Source organism: Podarcis gaigeae, assembly GCF_964106915.1.
Source record: "Podarcis gaigeae genome assembly, chromosome: 11".
NCBI classification, from domain to species: Eukaryota; Metazoa; Chordata; class Lepidosauria; order Squamata; family Lacertidae; genus Podarcis; species Podarcis gaigeae.
In genome coordinates, this window is record NC_139687.1 from 33,634,996 (window position 1) to 33,655,019 (window position 20,024).

Below are 20,024 nucleotides of genomic sequence, written 5' to 3' on the forward strand. Positions count from 1 at the left end.
CTGAGTCTGACACAGTAGATTTTTCTTTTCTTTTTTGTAAAGAAATTGCCAGCAGGTTTAGTTAACCATAGGCTTGCTGCCAGGACTCTTAAGATCAAACTTATTCAGGCTGAGATGATATCATCTGCCCCAGGATACTGATATTTACAGAATCTGAAATATATACAACAGCAACCACCATATGCTAACATTTTTTAATCCTTTTATTTTCCTGCTAATCCAATACAATTTATATGTCTCATAAATACTCCATGTGCACATTTTTCTTTTTAATAATTGTTTCATGAAGAGGACATCTTACCTAAAAAACATGCCCTGAAATAAAGTACAGGAGCTTGATAGCTGCAGGAGTACAAAACATGATATTCATAGCGAATCACCTCAGATGCTGCAGAGTTTCCAGCCACTTGAGAGTCATCTAGACATTCCTGAAACAAACATTAACAGTGGACATAACCAGAGAGAATGGGAATGAAATACAAATGAATAAATACCTTAAATAATCATAAATGCTATCACCATGCTGTCACCTGCCTTATCATAAGATTATAATTTCTTCAGGCTGCCTTCCTTTTTTGTTTTATTTTTAAAACTTTCACATGTATCTTTATCTCTCTACTTGTTGACTTATTAATTAAAATAGGATATTTTTTAATAAGAGAAAGGTTTATTAATGGTATCATAGGCAAGTTCCTAGGGAAAACTTGTAAAACTTACTCCGGCCTTCAGAACTCAACTATGGAAACTTCCAAATTAATAATTTGCATTTGTTAAACACATTCAGGCATCCAAAGTGCTTCATGTGCATTATCTAATTGTACCCCTAACAACAAACTTGTAGGAGAAATTCATTATTATTATCTCCCAGAATGCAGACAGGATTGAACAGCTTGCCTAAGACTGACTAGTGAGCTCATACCAGAGCCGAGATTTAATCATGGGACTTCCTGATTCAAAGTTCAGTCTCTTAGCCATGATGCTACACCAATTCCCTCTTATGTCTGTTTCACCTATAATGTTCTTTCCAACCCAAGAAAGGATAATTGATATAAGTTACTATAGGCACTTGCAGATGGCAGGGAGGGTTCCAGCACTAACCTCCCCAGTTGCCTATGCTGCTGCTGCATACTGGGATGGAGAGGAAGAGGTGGTGGTAAGGTCAGTGCAGTGCAAATGCACCAGCTGAGGGAACTGTTATATAAACCTAGCCTGGGTCAAATTCACACATGCAAACCCACATAGAAATCAACACATGTTGAAGCAATTGTACGATTTTTATGACACTTCCAGCATGCACCATGTTTTGCTGCTAAACCTGGTTTAAGCAATTTTGGGGTGGCATGGTGAATTAGGCTGGGTAGATGGACAAGTTATTATCAAACAGCTTTACCACTGTCTATATTCTGCATGGATACATTCCACTCATTTTGTCAACATACCAGTTTAGTTCTGTGAAATGTTACCGTTACTGCTGACGATCTTCCAGTCAATTTGAAAAGTAAACTAACCTTAGATAATTTCCTATATAATTCAATTTATGTTGAACAAATGCCAATGTCAAGATTGAAAGAGACAGTAGGCTTGATGCTTTTTTATTTTAAAAAATTTATTATTAAAGAACATATACTTCAATGTCATACAAAAATAAAGAAAAGCAACACAACTGAAAGAAAATGAAATTTTTTAAAAAAATATTTATTAAGGGTTTTTTAATTACAACACAAAAACAAAACATACAAAAATATCACATTTTATAACATATTTTCTTATCCTCTTTGGACTTCCTCACATCTCCCGCTCCTACGTTCCAAAATTATAAAAAATTAGTCCAGCAATTTATCACCTTGTCTCCACCTTACAATCTAGTTTTCCAATGTTATATCTTAAATTTTAGATATATTCATTTCACTCTTTAAGACATTTAGCTTAGCCTAATCATTATCTAAAAATTGATTTTTTCATGAATTTAGCTTATCTTCATAATTCACTTCATCTGATTCGATGGTGCCAAATTGTTTATGCTCAAGCATCCTCCTTAACATTCATACAGTTTACAATATTTTTGCAAATAGTCCAAGAAAATGAAATTTAACATCCCCCATCCCAAAAATAAATAAACGTGGGTTGTTTAATTCACAATCTGGGGGGAGTATTGGTGTTGGGGTAATAACTTTTTTTAAAAAATGCTTTATTTATAAATAACACAATATTGTGCTCAAGGTATGATATTTTCACTTAAAGCCGAAAGGATACTAAAAATTCCAAATATTAGCATATTTCACAGAAAACGTTTGAACACTGCTATCATCGTTCATATATAAAATAAACAGCTTGGTGCAATTTTTGAAGAGAAGAAAAATCCATCCAATTCTGTTCTTGCTACTATATTGCCCAACTGATTTTTTATTTATTTTTTGGTAGTTTATAAACCTTTGCAACCATGTTATTGAAAACAGAGCTCTTAAACTGACTAGAAGGAGACCATTACTGAAGTAGGAGTAAATAATGATATGGTGAAAATAACTAAGCTACAAGGGAGGTGGAGCCTAATGCAGAGGTATTTATTAAACCCTCCCAAAAGATCACAATTAACAAATTACTTTACTGGCAAGTACTGGTGTTCAAAGGCTTTGAAATGAGGCCATTAACTTCTCTTTTTTCTTTTTAAAAAACATGCTTCATGGAGTGAACTAAAAGGAAATACTGGAACATATTTGTCAAGATAACACAACTGATGCATTCACAGTATAAAGGCAGCACGCCTGCCAGAAAAACGTGCATATGTGCGCACAAGCTGAGTAATGGCATGCTTCCAAACTCATGCCTTATACAGCCATAGAATTTGTAGGTGCACTTGGTGACAACCAGCTGTGAGTTCAAAATTCACTATACTGATTTTTCTGGGTGAAGTACTGAATGGCTGAATGGCTGAAAAAACAGCTTCCCTAAGAACACAGTTGGTGGTATCATATGCCTCTCAGGTTGTTAATGAACTTTAATTCTTCCTCCTACATTAGAAAAATGCAGAACAAATCATGTTAAATATGGTAGACTTGTGTTAAACTTGACTAAACACTTAGCATTATGTTCCAACTTAGTGGTAGCCAACAGCCTGATCTTATTCAGAAAATAAAACCAGTATATGATTTAAAATAGTCAAGATAATTATTGGAAAAACAGAACAGCAGTATTTTCTAGAAGGATGCTGAAGCAATTTTTAAAAAGATGAAAACCTGTTCAATAGACAACTATAACACAACATGCCTTTTTATAGAGAAAACATACATGGTTTTTACTAGATATTCAGAGCTCTCTTTTTTGCCTGCCTTGTTTCTAGAAATATGATGACTTGCTATATCTGTGATCTATAAACATACAAGGACTTCTGAATCCTTCTTAAGGCCAGCTCTAATCCCTTTTTATTTGGTAAACAGTAGTAACAGGATGCATGACATAAAGGCTTGAGTACTCATGTGTAATATTTTTCTCCGTACTTCCAATAGGGTGGATGAAAAGAATTTACCAAGGGGAAGTCAACTTTGGTCTCTGTAAATGTTGATAGCATCATTTTCTGAAGCTGAGCCATGTTCTAACTGAAGTTCATTTTAAGTCACCTTAATACACCCTTTACAGTATTTGACGCTCCCTGTGAATGAAAAGACCACAAAATCTGAGATTATTCTGTGTAGTATTATGTGCAAAGGAAAATAAATTGTGCTTTTTAAAAAAATTATCCTAGCTTTAGCTATAATGATTAGCAATCACATTAAGTAGCAAAGAAACAAGGAATTTTTTTTATAATCACTAAGAAATGTATAATACACCATAGGATACATTTCTTTGGACATGATTCTGCCTCATGTCCTAAAAGCAAAGTATAAAGAGGCCCTATTTGGTAATTAAAATAGCCCTTCCTTTTCCTTCCATGCTGGCACATCACGGCTGTGCCAGGTGCACATAAAAGTGACCAACTGGTTATGGTAAACCAAGTCCCTCCTGCACCATGCCAACTAGTTTCTGCTTTTTAGTCTCTCCTGCTGTGCAGACTACATGGAGCAGGAGTGATAGTCCACAATTACAAAACATTCCTATGAGGAACCCCTCTGTCCTCTTCACCAATGCTGACCCAGCAGAATATTTTAATTTTGAAAGACAATGCAATCTGTTTTTATTGTTAATAGTGCATCATTGAATTCAACTCATGGTGTTTAATTCAGCTAAGTCAGCCTTAGGGCAGATCCAATGAAATCATTAGGCTTGACTACCTTAAGCCCACTGAGATGACAAAGTTGGATTCAATAAGTAAGTTGAGTATTCCAAACAGCATGGGAAGCCTTCCTCAGCAGAAGCAGCTCTCCACTTCAGACTTTTGCCCTTCATGATTTGAGGGGGGCTACAGGAAGGGCAGATCTTAAGAAATTTATTCCTGTTCTCATTTTTTTAGGTACTGATTTTACACACAAGCAGAATGCCCAAATAGGGCCATAGACAGACATGCACCACAAGCAGACAAGTAATTTTATCCTCAGCATGCAGTTTATTCTGAAATGATTTTAACTGATATTTAGTCTTAGGACTTACTGCTGCAGATTTAAAAAAAAGTTATTTTATTATATATGTGCATTGGTTTATTATGCTGTTATGGTTTTTGTGCTGCTCCTATAATTCTTTTAGATGCACTAGTGTGTTTTAGAATATGGGTGACATCCACCACCATGTGAATCAACTTCCACTTGCACAATGGAACTTATCCTTCCCCATCTTCTGGAGCAGTTTCTGGAGACTTGTGATGAGTTACTTGGGAGGAAAGGAAAGGAAAGGAAAACTCTGTTGTGCAAGTGAAGTGTGTTAGGCAACTGAGTAAGCATAACTGAAGGTCACCTTAATTTTTAATAATTTTATGGTTTGTTTTTAAATGGCATTTAATATTGTGTGCTGCCTTTGAAAGGGTACCCCTGAAAGGCAGTCTAAAATATTGAAACTGAAATGGTACACATAAATGGATGTGTCATAACAAACAATTAACTACTCTAATAAATGCAACCGAAACAATGCAGTACAAAAAAAATAGTTCTATTACTGCTCAATTCATTTTGCATTATGCTGGTTGCATTAATATAACTTGAACTGTTTTTGACTGGTTTTATGAAGGCAGAACTAAAGTCTGTTATCAAAAGATTTGCTTGCAGAATGGTGAGTAGAAAGTTATCATATTCAACTGTTTCAAAACAGGATTTAACTTAATTTAATTCAACAGGAACTAATATTTTCTAGAAAAACAGCACACAATCACTTGATTTTCCCCACTTATTTTCTTCTCCATGATAATTTCACTTGCATGGCTGCCACACTGCATAGGAAAACTGAATCTGGGACTGACTGTTTCCTAAACAAATTGGGAAGTTGTCATCAGGAAGCATCTGTTATTTTATTACACTCATGTAAATGCATTTTTGTGCTATCATAATGGAGTACTGAGCAGATGCTTTAAAGCACTATACCTAGTGCAATAATTGCTTAATAATAAAAAGACAAGAAGTTGCCATCTAATTAATGATACAAGTTGCTTTACAAATGCATTCTCACAAGCAAAATTTGTCAGTCTTCAGGTGGGTTGTTTTTTAAAAAAATATTATGCCTGCTTCCAAAATGTTATCAGTTCTGCTCCCTTTAACGCTGTATTAGAATTGTTTGGGGGGGGGGTTGAGAGGTAAAAGTTAATACAACATATACATTTCTCTTTTTGCAAACAAAGGATTTTTGTCCTTTCAAAAAGCTCTTCCAACAAGACCCTTCACACAAAGTTCAACTGTTAGCAGAAGTCGTTAACTTGACTTTGGCGTTGACTGGTCCAGGTCAAGGCAGAACACAAAGTGAGCAAAGGAAGGCAACTGTTACAAAAAAGATGCTGCAACTTTTCTTCCCCATCCTCAAAGGTCACACAAAGCTTGGTCCAGATCCTTTCTGAAGCAAGATTCTCCAGCATTGCAGATCCAGCTTGTAGGCATTTTAATAGTATGAAAAAGTGATAGTGGAATAGGGTGATATGACATGGATGTATTTGCAAGACTGCAGTCCTTCCTACACCTCTTCAACAAACTCCCTTGCTCTCCTACTGCTAACTGTAACTCCCTTCAAAATTCATATTGCAGAGTCAAGTCTTGATCCCATCAACAGGAAGCCAGAAGAGGCACAAAGTTTCTAGTATGATTAGCTGAAAAGCTATTGGATCTGAAAGATGTAAAAAAAAGTAAATGCAAACCATTTAGTGCTAATAGGGAACACTAAAGTAGCACTAGCGTGTTATGTTTTAGGAACCTAAGTATTGGATCCCTAAACTCCAAATTCCTTAATGTGGAGTATGGTGCAATCCCCATGCAATAAATAATTGTCTAGGAAAGTCTCAAGAAGAAGATGCATCCAGTAAACAGGCTGTATGCTTTTATTTTAAGTTTCCTACTCTGGAGAGCATAAATTGTAATTTTGTGTTACCAACAATGACTTCCCACAAGGCTTTGCATATTTTAAACTTCTGTGTGAAATATTGCCCTTTTTACACTCAAAATTATACAATTACAAAGGTGCGCTTCACCTTGGGCAAATGGAGTACCAGATCAAATGAACATGGAAGACTACATCAGTACAAAGTTAAACAAATAAAGAACTGAAATTAGTTTAATGTAAGGGTGCTGCCGGGGCTTGTCTGCTTGGTTTGATTTTATCTCTACCATAAGTTTCCACCTCCCAGGTGTTCTTTATTAATCCTGAATTCACCCTTGTTGCTTGAAGTCCCCACGAGTCTAATATATTCAAGCTTACTTTGGCTTTTTGGCATAACTTACTGAGTTGTGTCTAATCCTCCCCTATGGAATCCAGCAGTTAAACATATGTGGTCAATTACATATAATTTTCTAGGATCAGACCACCTCACAATACCACCTACCCCCAACACTTAAGGCTGTCAAAAGACATGGAGAATGGCACTGGGAGAACAGCAATTCTTGGCAAGTGAACAGAGTTTCCTTCAGACTGAATAACCACTAGACCACATAGGCCAGGAAGGCAATGACGATTACAGTTCAGTTTCAGCTCCAAAACATGAAATCATGAGACTGGAAGGAACTCAAAGCCCCAAATCATACTTTAAGGCAGGATCTTCTACCAGATATTAATCCACATCCAGATCACATACCACATTACAGTATGCCACAAACACAGAAAGAGAATGAAAAACCCTGCAGGCAAGGAATAGTTTGGTAAAACAAATCCAAATGGCTCAAGCAAATAAAGCAAACATGCTATAAGGAAAGACAACGCCTTACCCCAAATTGATATGAGAGAAAATTCTCTCTCAACACCAAATAATGCTTAAAATTATTTGAGAAGTGGAAACAGAGCTCCATAATAAGGGGGGGGGGGAACCTTCCTGTAACAAAAAAGAAATATGGAACGTTGAAAGCCTGACATTTCCAAAATCCTCAAGCTTCCTGTAAAAGCTTCTATTTTTCTTTTGCCAAAGAAATAAGACTGCATCTTAAATTTCTATGTACTCCTATGACAATAAGTGGAAAGAAGCAAGGAAGCTTTATACTAATTACAAACATGAGCATCTGCATGAATTTACCATAATCGTTCTTCTACAATTTAACAGCTTTATGGGAAAACCTAACCAAATTCTGGATAATATGGTAAGCACTAATCCCACTGCCTCCACATTAAAAAATAAAATGTTTCATTGACAACTTATAGATGATCCAGTGAAAGGAATGCTTTGCCTTAAATAAGTTCTAAACATAAATGTTTTGCAAAAAACAATTGGCTGTGGTTATTTTTTGTGGCAAATGTAATTTCAACAAAGTATTTCTTTCAGAATAGCTTGCAACTTTACCTAGCATAAAGTCAGGGTGGGGACACAGAGGGAACTATGTTCTCTCCAGCAAGTTCCAGGGCAAGTCTGGCATATTCTTTGAGGCTCAGTTGGTTGCTACGCAGAAGACAAAAGCTTTAGTGTTTTAAGGGAGCTATACAGAATCTTCATTGTAGGAAAATGAATTTCACTTAATGTTACATTTGTACTACAAATCTATGGTGCAACAGCATTTGAAATACTGCGTACCATTCTGTTCGCCTTACCTCGAAAAGGATACTGTAGAGTTGGAAAAGGTTCAGAAAAGGACAACCGATATGATCAAGGGGATGGAGTGTTTCCCCTATGAAGAAAGGCTGCAGTGTTTGGGAGGTGACCTTCCTCTCTCCTAACACTAGAACTCATGGACATCCAATAAAGCTGAATGTTGGCAGATTCAGGACAGATTTTAAAACAGTACTTCTTCATGCAGCTCATAGTTAAATTATGGAACTTGTTTCCACAGGTGATGACCACCAACTTGGATGTCTTTAGAAGAGAATTGGACAAATTCATGGAAGATAAGGGCTCCTAGTCATAATGGCTATGATCTTCCTACATGGTCGGAGGCAGTAACACTTCTGAATACCAGTTGCTGGAAGCCATAGGAGGGGCAAGTGCTCTTAAACTTGGGTCCTGCTTCCTGGAACCTGGTTGGCCAGTGTGAGAACAGGATGCTGCGCAAGATGGGCCATTGGCCTGACCCAGTAGACTCTTCTTATGTTCTTACTGTCTCTGGTCCTACTGCAATAACATCTTCAGGATAAGCCTATTTGCCTGCATTCACACAAAAAGTGTATGGCTATACCATGGTTTAGTGCAATGTGCACAAGCTGCAGTAAGTCTTAGGCTCATATGTTTTCTCCTCCTAAGAGGTGCCTGAGAAGAGTTCAGATGCTTTTGATTCAGGTTTCAGTTAACCACAGCTTGCAGTTTGTCCTGGGTTTGTGGTCAGAAATCATGCCTTACATGACCTTTGAACTACATACTTTCTGATTCACAGCATGTAATCTTAGTCACACCATATTATATGCAGCCTCATGGGAGCATGCCAATGATTGTGAAATAATGGGAAACCACGATCTGCTTCCTAAAGGGATGATTCAGTTCTAAATCTGGGACTTCGTGGTGCAGCCTTATAATAAATAACTTGGTTCAGATGAAAGGTGCTTGGTCCAATAAACCACAATTTACTAGACCAAGAATGAACCTTGCACATATGCAATCCCTCCTCCTTTGTGTAATGAAAAAACTCCCAATACATATTAAACAACCACTTCCTGTTACATCTTAACCATGACACAGTAGTTTAATATCTGGCTATAAACCAACATATCAAACCACAATTCAGATTAATGGGGAACTGTGGTTTAACAGGACACTGTGGTTTAATAATGGGAGTTTTCCATTATGGCATAGAAGAGAAGCAGACAAGGGAATGTGTGGGCACAATATTTGTTCTTGTTTGGCATGAACTGGAGCTAAGTCCCTCTGCAATCATCGTAGGGATAAACTACAAGGATGGCTATTGACACATTGAGCCCCCAAATGTTCTCTTCAGGTCTGCAAGATGTTCTCCAAAATGCTATCAGAAGCTACCTTCAAGTCATTCTTACACCATTATGTCAGTCCTCTATCCAACCATTGCTCTATGAAGATTAATGTGATTAAAACTGTAAATAAGACAAAAGTAAGTCTCTCAAAATTCAGGGCACGGGTCAGGGAAGAAGCAGTCCTTGGTCAAAGATTATTCATTTTGCCAAATGAGGGGAGAAATATGAGGGACTGCTGGTATAAAAAAGATCTGAAACTGTAATCTGCATAGAACAATTTTATTAGAGCAAGAGGAAACTGTGTGAAGTCAGTTGTGTACTCTGATAAATCTGTTCCCAGACAGTAGTACTCCCTTGCTAGAAAAGTTAAGACTGTCTGGCTCCTTGTCCTTCCATGAGCAAGTGAAGACTTTCTTATTCCAACAGGCTTTTGGGAACTTTTTGTAAGGAAAGGGCTGCTGCTGTGATGTTTTTATTTCGTTATCTGTATGTTTTAATAGATCATAAAACATACAGATATATGATCTATTAAAACATACAGATCATAGCAACAGCCCTTCTATTAAAAAATAATTTTCTATTAATGTTTATTTGTTTTTAATTTTTTGGGATAGCTCACTAGGTAGAACATGATACTACATTGGGCACGAGACCCCTGCACTACAGGGGGTTGGACTAGATGGCCTGCATGGTCCCTTCTAACTCTATAATCATATGATTCTATGATTCCCTTTTTAGCTGTTACTATTTTCTCTGTAAGCTGCCTTGAGTTTCTGTAAGGGTGGGATATAAATAAGCAAAACAATAATAAGAATAAATCAACAATAACTTTTATAGAGGAATATGGAAGCACATAATAGCTACTAAGAGAACTGAAAGTGGTCTGAGAGACACTTTATTTCCCTTGGTGTATACTTGTATTTTTTCTACTGCCAACTCTGGTAAAAACAGCAACAAACCAGTTTTGCAACAACACAGTCTTACAAAACCTGTTTATCAGAGGCAAAAGGATGATGAGCAGTGATCACAAGCAACTGTTCCTTTTTCTAATTGCCTTTATCTCTCTGAACAATATTTTGTGTTGCCTTTGGCCTTCACTGCAACATTTCTATACACAACAGGTTGCAATACAGTGCAAAAGTTTAGATCATGAGACACCCTGTCATGAACCCCGAGAGGCTGACAATAGGGCGTTTGTTTGCCTGTGCTCCATGATTCAATACCTAAAAATTAATGCAAAAATGATCCCAGGAAAAGGAATACCCCTATGTTGTCAGAGCAAAGCTTGGCATGCTGATGTCACAGCTCACATTGATCCTGCAATCATCTTACCAGCAGTGCAGTTTCTATCTTATACAACACAGAGTCTGTTGGGATTGGAAGTGCTGTATGAGGGCATCCAACTGCCAAATTAAGCCACACTAAAAAGCAAATTCTATGAACAGCCAAAATGCATCTTTTATGCATGGAGAAAAACTGAATGCTAACAAGGAAAAGGCTTCCATGAGTCACCGAACCAACAGTCACTCTCAAGGCACTTCTTCCCCTCTCCTAGACTCAACAATATTGTCTTACATTTCAACCTCACTTTTAGGGAGCTTTCTGAAGTGATGCCAGAAACTACTAAATGTTTGAGAAGAACTCAAATATTAAGCTGATAGCTGAGTATGGATTTAATTTTTGTTGAACGTATCTCTGCAATGTAAGGGGTTTCAATACACTCTAGGCTGCCGTAGTCACCCTTAACATGTAACATTTAAAAGGATCTTTGCCAAATAATGCATGTTAGAACATGAGCGGAACATGTTGGTTGCTTTCTATGTTTTTGCCTTATTTTCAGCTAGGCCAGAGCAATCAGTATTGTCAGCCGAGAAAGCATAAGACACAGCAGTCATTATGCACAACAAATTCACCCACAAATGTGTGGTTAGGTTATTGACAATGCTGTAACTTTCTAGTTTGGACCTTGGAATCAGCCCTTTCTAACCCCAAGCTATCAGAGCCATCAGAACCAACTCTTCAGTGGCACCAGTGGAGGTCCAAAACCACCACCACATTCTGAATTTTCTCCCCATTGCTTCATACAAGAATTGAAGAATCATAGAATTGTAGAATTGGAAGGGACCCCAAGGGTCATCAAGCCCAACCCCCTGGAATGCAGGAATCATAGCTAAAGAATCCCTGACACTGATGGACACTCAACCTCTCTTCTAGAACCTCCAATGAAGGAGAGTCTACTACTTTCCAAGGCAGCCCATTCCACTGTTCAACAGCTCTTACTATCAAGAGAGTTCTTCCTAATTTTTAGTCAGACTCTCCTTTCTTGTAATTTGAATTCAGTGGTTCAGGTCTTGCCCTCTGGAGCACATACCATACTGGACACAATCCATCTACAAATCACTCATGCTAAATTAGAATGTGATAGGGAGATCTTCTAGGTGGCTACGTCAAAGACTAAAACTTCCACTTACATTTATGTTTTTAATATGAAAATATTAAATAGGAATTATTGATTAATTATTTAAGTGTTTTATCCAGTAATGTCCAGAGGGTAGAGTAGATTGGAGAAAGAACACTGGCCCAATCTCAATTTGGGCATAAAATCTAAGGATGATCATGGGAAAGTAGCATTATCTCAACAACAACTTAAATCTAAAAGTAGATGATTAACCCTAATGATACTTCAAAATCTAAAGCCTCCTGCATCAGCAAGTAAGAACTTAGGACAGGGTGAATCTACATAAACCTAGCATGACTTCATTAAACAAGATGATGTACCATCACTACAAAAATAATGAAGCAAGCATTTCAAAGATACAAGCAGCACTTGGAAACTCATTCACAGCACTCTGCTACCACATATACACTGCCCTGGCTGGGCTGTGATGTGATCCAGTACTAGTTGAGTGTAAATTTAATTGCAACTCAGCTTTTTAAAAAGCGACTGCAATTTGCCAATGTGAATTAGAAGCTGCAGCTTATATTTTTATTTTGAACTGACAGGTGTTTTGGTTAATGTACTCTGGGAGTCTGTTTGCTTGTTTACTGTTTTTAGCGTTTCAGCTGAAACAAGATTAATAAGGGACCCAAAAATCAGTTCTCTCATGTAGGCAGCTTCCATAAGTTGGTTCACATCCCTGGATTTCCCAAAGTCCCAACCAAACCTCAAAAGTTACTTCTCAGATCTGGGAGAATCTAGACACTTGACCCCGAAACTTACCTGAATCCTTTGGACAGAGCCAAATAACCAAAATTCCCCTTTCTTTTGTCCAAAACAGGAACTACACTTATATTCAATACAAATCTCACCCTATTATTTTGAAATAGCTCCCACTCAGCCCTAAAGTTATACCACTGAAGGTGCCATATGATGATCCACCACTTCATTCCTCTAAGTCTAGCACTTCCTTAACTCCAAGTCACCCACAATTTGGAAAAAGCCAAACAGCCAAATGAATTCTAAAACTTACCCCTCTGTCTTTTATGCAGTGCCAGAGTTCTTCAAAACCCTTTTTGAACCTCAGAAGTTCTGCCAGTCCTTTTGTGATGCCACATTTTCATCTAAACCCCCAAAGTCTGATCTGCAAAAAGGTCATTCATTTTAATTTGGGTGCCAGACACTCATCTCGAAAATGCATCCCAATCCCCAAAATCAGTTTCTCCACTGGACAACCCAAGGCACCCATCAAGTTCACCCAATTATCACTCTGTTTCTGGTAAAACAAGCTGCCCAACGGTGTACCTAAACTCTTATCTTTCATTTAGGGAAGGCCAGATTATGATCTGAGCCCACAATGCCATCACACCTCTCAGACCCTATTAAATACTCATTTGAATCCAAAGTCAAGCATCATTTGGGAATGATCAAATGTCAATCTGAACCCCATTTTAACCTCCCCTCTAAGTAACCCCCCCTTGTTTGGGCAACGTCAGGTGTCCATCGAAATCTCAATTGTCAACCTTCTACCTAGAGTGGGAATAGATACCCAGTGGAGCCACAGTCCTTTGCTCAAGTGCCTATAAAACCCCATTGGGCAAAGTTGAATACCCAATCCGAATCCCACCCCAAATCTGTTCCTTCATACAATGATTCACTAAAGGAAAGTTGGAGGTCATAATATGGCTATATTGAACTTTATATTGGAGAAAGAGAAAGTTATCAGCAGTAAATTTGCATTCATCACTAAGCCTTTAGGGTGAAAAATAAATTAGATTAAAATCAACGTTTGTAATTAAAACCATTATTTTTCACAAATTTCTTGGTTACATACTACAGGTCAGCATTATACTCCCAACAAAGCCAACACAAAAAGCCCTCACAATGGAATGGTTGATGCAATTTATATTATTCACACAGTGTTCTACGTGAATAATTATTCTTACAGTTAAAAAGCTCTACTGTTAAACTGTTACAACACCTCAGGACATGCATTTTTAATACTGAAATTAAAATAAATCTGTTGAGTGTATATATATCTCACCCACACCCACACAAAATTGAACACCCTGAAACATTAAATACAAATATACCTTATGATAACCAAATATGCCTAAAATTTTCTATTCTGTGGCATTAGATTTTTTCTCACTGTTGCTACAAGGTCATGTTCAAAATTTAAATGCAGCATTTGAAGTGTTCCTGGGCACAATGAATCAGCTAAAATCTTTGTCTTGGGGACATTTTTGCTTCCTGACAGAAAGTCTGAAAGACAATTAATGAAGAATAAAATAATCCAATAGTAGTATCTCCATGGTAGGTGGCAAAATGTAAAACTGACAGAGTGAAAACAAGAGTAGCTGCTTTATATGAACTATGGGCAAGGAATACACAACTAACATAAAAATATGATAACAGAGTTGACATGGCATTTACTGATACGTTAATGTGTGCTTTTTTCCACTATGGGAAAAATTAATTAATCTCAGTTTAAGGCATTCAGTCCTCTTCAGTGTCTTCTATTATTACAAATGTTTCATGACAAGGAGCAATACAGACTATCACACATTGAGCTTGACTTTCAAATTGTGAAGGAGAGGTTTAAGAAATATGTTTGTAGCCAGTGATTTAAAAAGTGAACTGGGTCAAAGAACTATATGAGCAAGTGTGGTCTAATATATGGAGAATCAACCTGTATGAAGGATTGTGTGTGGCCTTGGAAAGCCATCTGCAGTCTAAATTTTCCATTTCAGCCAGGTCCAAATGGTTGCTCAACACTGTATAACAAAATATCACTTCCAGTAGTGAGACCAGACCTTTTGAATAAATGAGTTCAAATTTGAAAAATATTAATTCTATACTTACTAAACACACTGCATTTGCATCACTAGTTTTATAAAATGTGTAGCTTCTACAGTTCCAATTTCATTTTTACAGTTTTCCCAATTGACAAAAGCAATTATCTAACAGTGCCCTGTCCAAACTATTATTTCCTGGGATACTGCCAGCCCTGGATAAGAATATAATCTTTTTGAAACTATTTTACTGTGGGTGATTTTAACAAACAGGAGAAAATCAAATAACTAATTGTTCTTTATATGAATTCCTATCACATATATGAAGCTCTTGGGCTGGCTGAAATAACTGTTCATTGTAAGCAGGAGCAATAACATTTATTCTATATATAAATATAACTAGATTTATGTTAAATGGTTGCATAAATGCAACCATTTTGGATCCCATTTATGCTCAATGGCTCCTCAAGTCTGCAAATATGTTACTGAAAAACCATTTAGGGAATGGGAGACATTATAATAAAGACAAAAAAAATTCCTTCCAGTAGCACCTTAAAGACCAACTAAGTCAGTTCTTGGTATGAGCTTTCGTGTGCATGCACACTTCTTCAGATGCACACGAAAGCTCATACCAAGAACTGACTTAGTTGGTCTTTAAGGTGCTACTGGAAGGAATTTTTTTTGTTTTGACTATGGCAGACCAACACGGCTACCTATCTGTAATTATAATAAAGATTATTAATAATATGTAAGCATGAACAATCTAAGTAAGCCAGGGAGAAAGCTTAGCTCCTAGTTTCAGTAAGTTTAGAAGCTTGAAATCCTGCTCTGTGCAGAACCAAAATGAATGACTACACAGAGAGCATAAAAAGGAAAGTACATAAGCAAAATGAATCCTGAAATGTTTATAAATGGAACACTGGTATAAAGTGTTCAACTATATGATTAAATTCAATTAGACTTGGACACACCCATCCCTCTTTATCTGATCCATTCATTCTAATCCAAGTATGTAAGACTCAGCTAGAAATTTCGCTGGGTGAGCGTGGTCAGTTATTACCTAACCTTCCTAACATGGTTGTTGCATGGATAAAATTGGGATGGGGGAAACCATGTTTGTCACTCTAGAACAGTACGTGGGGGGGGGGGAATCATTCCTCCTGAACTGTGTCCAGAAAGTGTTGTTGGGGGATGAGTGTTCAGACCCCTGGGCTCTCACTTGTGGGGTGTCTCAGAGCTCTGTCCTCTTCTCCATGCTTTTTAACATCTATATGAAGCTGCTGGGAGAGATCATCAGGGAGCTGGGGCTCGATGTTCACCAGTATGCGGATGGTACCCAGCTCTACCTCTCTTTCAAATCTGAACCAGTGAAGGCAGTGAAGGTCCTGTTTGAGTGTCTGGAGGCAGTTAGAGAATGGATGGCGACTAACAGATTGAGGCTGAATCCTGACAAGACAGAAGTACTGTTTTTTGGGGGCAGGGGGCAGGCAGGGTGGGGGACTCATCAGTCCTGAACATGGTAACTGTGCCCCAGAAGGACCAGGTGTGCAGCCTGGGAGTCATTTTGGACTCAGCTGTCCATGGAGGCGCAGGTCAATTCTGTGTCCAGGGCAGCTTTCTACCAGCTCCATCTGGTATGCAGGCTGAGACCCTACCTGCCTGTAGACTATCTCACCATGCTCTAGTTATCTCCTGCCTGGACTACTGCAATGTGCTCTACGCGGGGCTACCTTTGAAGGTGACCTGGAAACTACAACTAATCCAGAATGTGGCAGCTAGACTGGTGACTGGGAGTGGCCACTGGGACCATATAACACATGTCCTAAAGGATCTTCATTGGCTCCCAGTGCGTTTCCGAGCAAAATTCAAAGTGCCCTAATTGGCCTTGGCCCAGTATACCTGAAGGAGCCTCTCCTCCCCCATCGTTCAGCCTGGACGCTGAGGTCCTCCTCCAAGGGTCTTCTGCTGGTTCCCTCCCTGCGAGAAGTGAGGTTACAGGGAAGCAGGCAGAGGGCCAACCCTGTGGAACACCCTCCCATCAGATATCAAGGAAATAAACAACTGACTTTTAGAAGACATCTGAAGGCAGCCCTGTATCAGGAGATTTTTAATGTTTGATGTTTTGATGTTCTGATATGTGCTGTGAGCCGCCCAGAGTGGCTGGTGAAACCCAGCCAGATGGGCAGGGCATAAATAATAAAATTGTTGTTGTTATTCAAGCTGGCTAGCTGATAGGCCAATTGTCAGGACTTCAATGTGCCCATCATCAGACATCCCAGTTATATCAGACGATTGAAATGTGGGTTGCCCTGCCCAAATCTGACCAGCAATGGGGAGGAGAGAGAAAGATCTGGCCAGCCAAAAAGGTCCAGTTCCCCATCTCCACCCTATTCTATTCCTTTTGTCTTTAATTTTTTTGTTTTAAGAAAAGATGTGTTTTAAGAAAAGATGCATTTCTGCAAAGTCTAGGAATCTCCCAAATATGTGGATAATGCTCCTTCTTGTTTCTCAATAACACCTTTTCAGCTCTAGTTCTATTAGCACTACTCACTACCTGAGTTCACTATTAAAGGAGAATGGAGATTCCATTTAGTTCTCATAGCTGACAGGAGGAGCATCATATGCGTTCCAATTGAACACAAGTTTTTGTGTGTACATAAGTCTAATCTGAAGCGGTAGTTGAACATGTAGCTTTGGCGGGGGTGGGGGGGCAGAATCACAGATAGAAGGAGTCTTCACATGATGCATAGGACTTAACAGCACCTCCATTTTTGGAAGTCATCAGCTGTCCTGCCTGAAGAATATAAAGTGTCCTCCCTCTCTGTTCTGAAGAGCAAATAGTAAGTGCATCAAATTGCTATATTTTAACTGTCACCAGTAAAATCACCTACGGAAATATTCACAAGCAGATTTGTGACACTTGGCTAAATGTTCAAAGATAGACAGTACTAAAAATGTCATTTGGAGAGCAATTAATTTAAATCTTCCACACCCAAGGCTGTGTACTAGAGTGCTTGTTCATAGAATGCTGCTTAACTAAGGCTGCAACTAAGGAAGCAAACCACACTGAACACAGTAGCACTTGCAAAAAAACATGAATACTAAGTACTACTCTTTGTAGCTTTTAACAAATTATAATATTTTCTGCATACTAGTTCTCTCTCTAAGTTTTAAACAGACATTTGTTGTAATGCAAAAGACAAACATCTAAAACAGTTTTCAGTTTTTTGGCTTATTTTTCTAAATGACTGAGTGCAAGGGGATTATGAATGTCTTTTTACGTAATTTCACGGCTGTTCTGTACTACCTCTGTGTTCCAACTATAAACAGACTGGTCCACATTTATGCTAAACAACCCTTGAATAAACTTTTAGATTTGTATAAAAGGGGAATGTTTTTAATGAAGAGCAAGCTGGTCAAAAAGAAGGATGTTCTGTACTGAGGAACTGTTTTATTCTTAATTGTTCAGTATTTTCATAGTCTGTTGTCAGACAAAGCTAAACTCTTTGGAGCATTTATTGACCTGAAACCTGCTTTAACTCAGTAGATAGAGAACAATTATGGTGCAAACTCAAAAAGACAACTATTGATCCCCAATTATTGTTTTCCCTTAGAGAAAGCCATGTATACATTAGAGCTAATGGAAGAACTGGCTAAAATAGAGACCTTAACAAATTATTTTTAATAAACAAGGAAAGGAGGAAGTCTTCGTCACTTGTTCTCTTTTTAATTTAATTTTTTTATTCACGTTTCAAGTTCTCTATCCTGCTTTCAGGAGAAAAATCTGTTATAGGTAATTTGCAAAAACACTAATCAAATTACTTAATAATGAAATACAAATATTGTATTTCTTAGTCAACAGCAAGTAAAATATTTGAAACAAACATGAGTCCATGTAACATATAAGTATTATCAGAAAGCCTCCCTAAAGGAAAATCATGTTTTATACAGATGGCTAAAAACCTCCATCACTTGGCTCCAAGTGGTCTTTCAGGGCAAGGTACAATTTTGAGTGCCATCACCAAGAGTGCCATACTTCAACTTTACATGTGCACTTCCGCTGTTAAGAACACCTCTTTTTCAACATATGACAATGTAATACCTAACACGCAAGGAGAGACTTCTTACCCATTCACCACAGTGAGGCTTGATTCTGAGTAAAACATGTATAGAGTTGCTCATCCTGGCTCTTAAATTCCATAATTTACCTGGAGTTTTTAATTACAGTATTTAACTCTATTCAAACTAATATTAACATTTTGGATCTTACAGCATTTCAGACAGCTGGTGAATTAATAATTTAATCAACCAAACAGATCTCTACTTTTTCTAATCTACGTCTAACATCAAAATACTTGAACAAAACATATTTTGACTGTCTTAATAAAAGCCAAAAAATAAAAATCAGCTAATTAAGACTGACAAGAATTTATGGTGGAGAATTATAATCAGTTAGAGTTGTTACAGCAAAATACTTTTCATTATAATTAGAAATTAATTTGGAATATTTCAAATTGAGCCAGAAACTTTTCAAAGTGATTTTTGGAGAAAATATGTTTGATTTGCCTACAATAATTCCAGTGCCTTTGCTCAGGGCTGAGAAAGAAATAAGTTTTGCTACTAGAGATGATCAGATTAAAATACAGGAAGTCTTTCCATCTGAAAAAATAAGATGATCAATTCTTAAGTTAGTCACCTCTCCACTGTTAGACCATATGCACCAGGCTGTAAAGTTATTGGGATTTTTCTATTTTAAAAAACGTATAAATATATCAAACAACCTCCCCACCCCCACCCCAAAAAAGAAAACCCCAAATAAAGATTCTGGACCAGAGAAAAGGTGTGACAGCTTTACCTAATATTCTCTCTTATTATATGTTGAATATAGAAGATGACAATCAATATTATCATAAGCATGAGAAATAAACAATACCAGTTTGCATTTAATGTTACGCGCACCACCTAGGTGACTTGGATTATAGGGCAGAAATCAGTTCAGCAAATAGCATAATTTAGATATAGCTGTACAAGAGTTCAAAAGGTTTACCTGAATCGAATACTGTATTCTATAGCTTGAATTTGTATCTAATTTTCAACTTATTTGCTAAGAATTACTTTTATTAAAACTAAGGTGATTACTAGATAACAAGATATATCTCAAACAAATCAATTGTTCCTTTTTCCTAAGAGAAGTACCATTGCTACAGCAAATAATCCCCTCTAAAAACATTATTGTGAGTGAAGGGTGCTCAGGCTTCAGAATCAATAACTTTTCACCTTTCCAATTCTACTAAGAGCAAAGCAAAAGAGCTCAAAGCATCTTCCCATAACAA

At 37.5% G+C, this 20,024-nt stretch overlaps 1 protein-coding gene and 1 long non-coding RNA gene across 3 annotated transcripts in view; both read right to left on the bottom strand.

The window, feature by feature from the left end:
- LOC310827398 overlaps positions 1 to 20,024 on the bottom strand; it is a 793,036-nt gene that overhangs the window by 427,080 nt on the left and 345,932 nt on the right. The window lies entirely within an intron of this gene.
- The window catches only part of ATG10 (autophagy related 10), a 100,814-nt gene that overhangs the window by 30,240 nt on the left and 50,550 nt on the right, over positions 1 to 20,024 (bottom strand). For both annotated transcript variants that reach the window (XM_083703336.1, XM_083703335.1), the window contains exon 4: positions 302 to 428. In XM_083703336.1, coding sequence (XP_083559462.1) covers positions 302 to 428 — 127 coding nt within the window. The remainder of the gene's footprint in view (positions 1 to 301; positions 429 to 20,024) is intronic.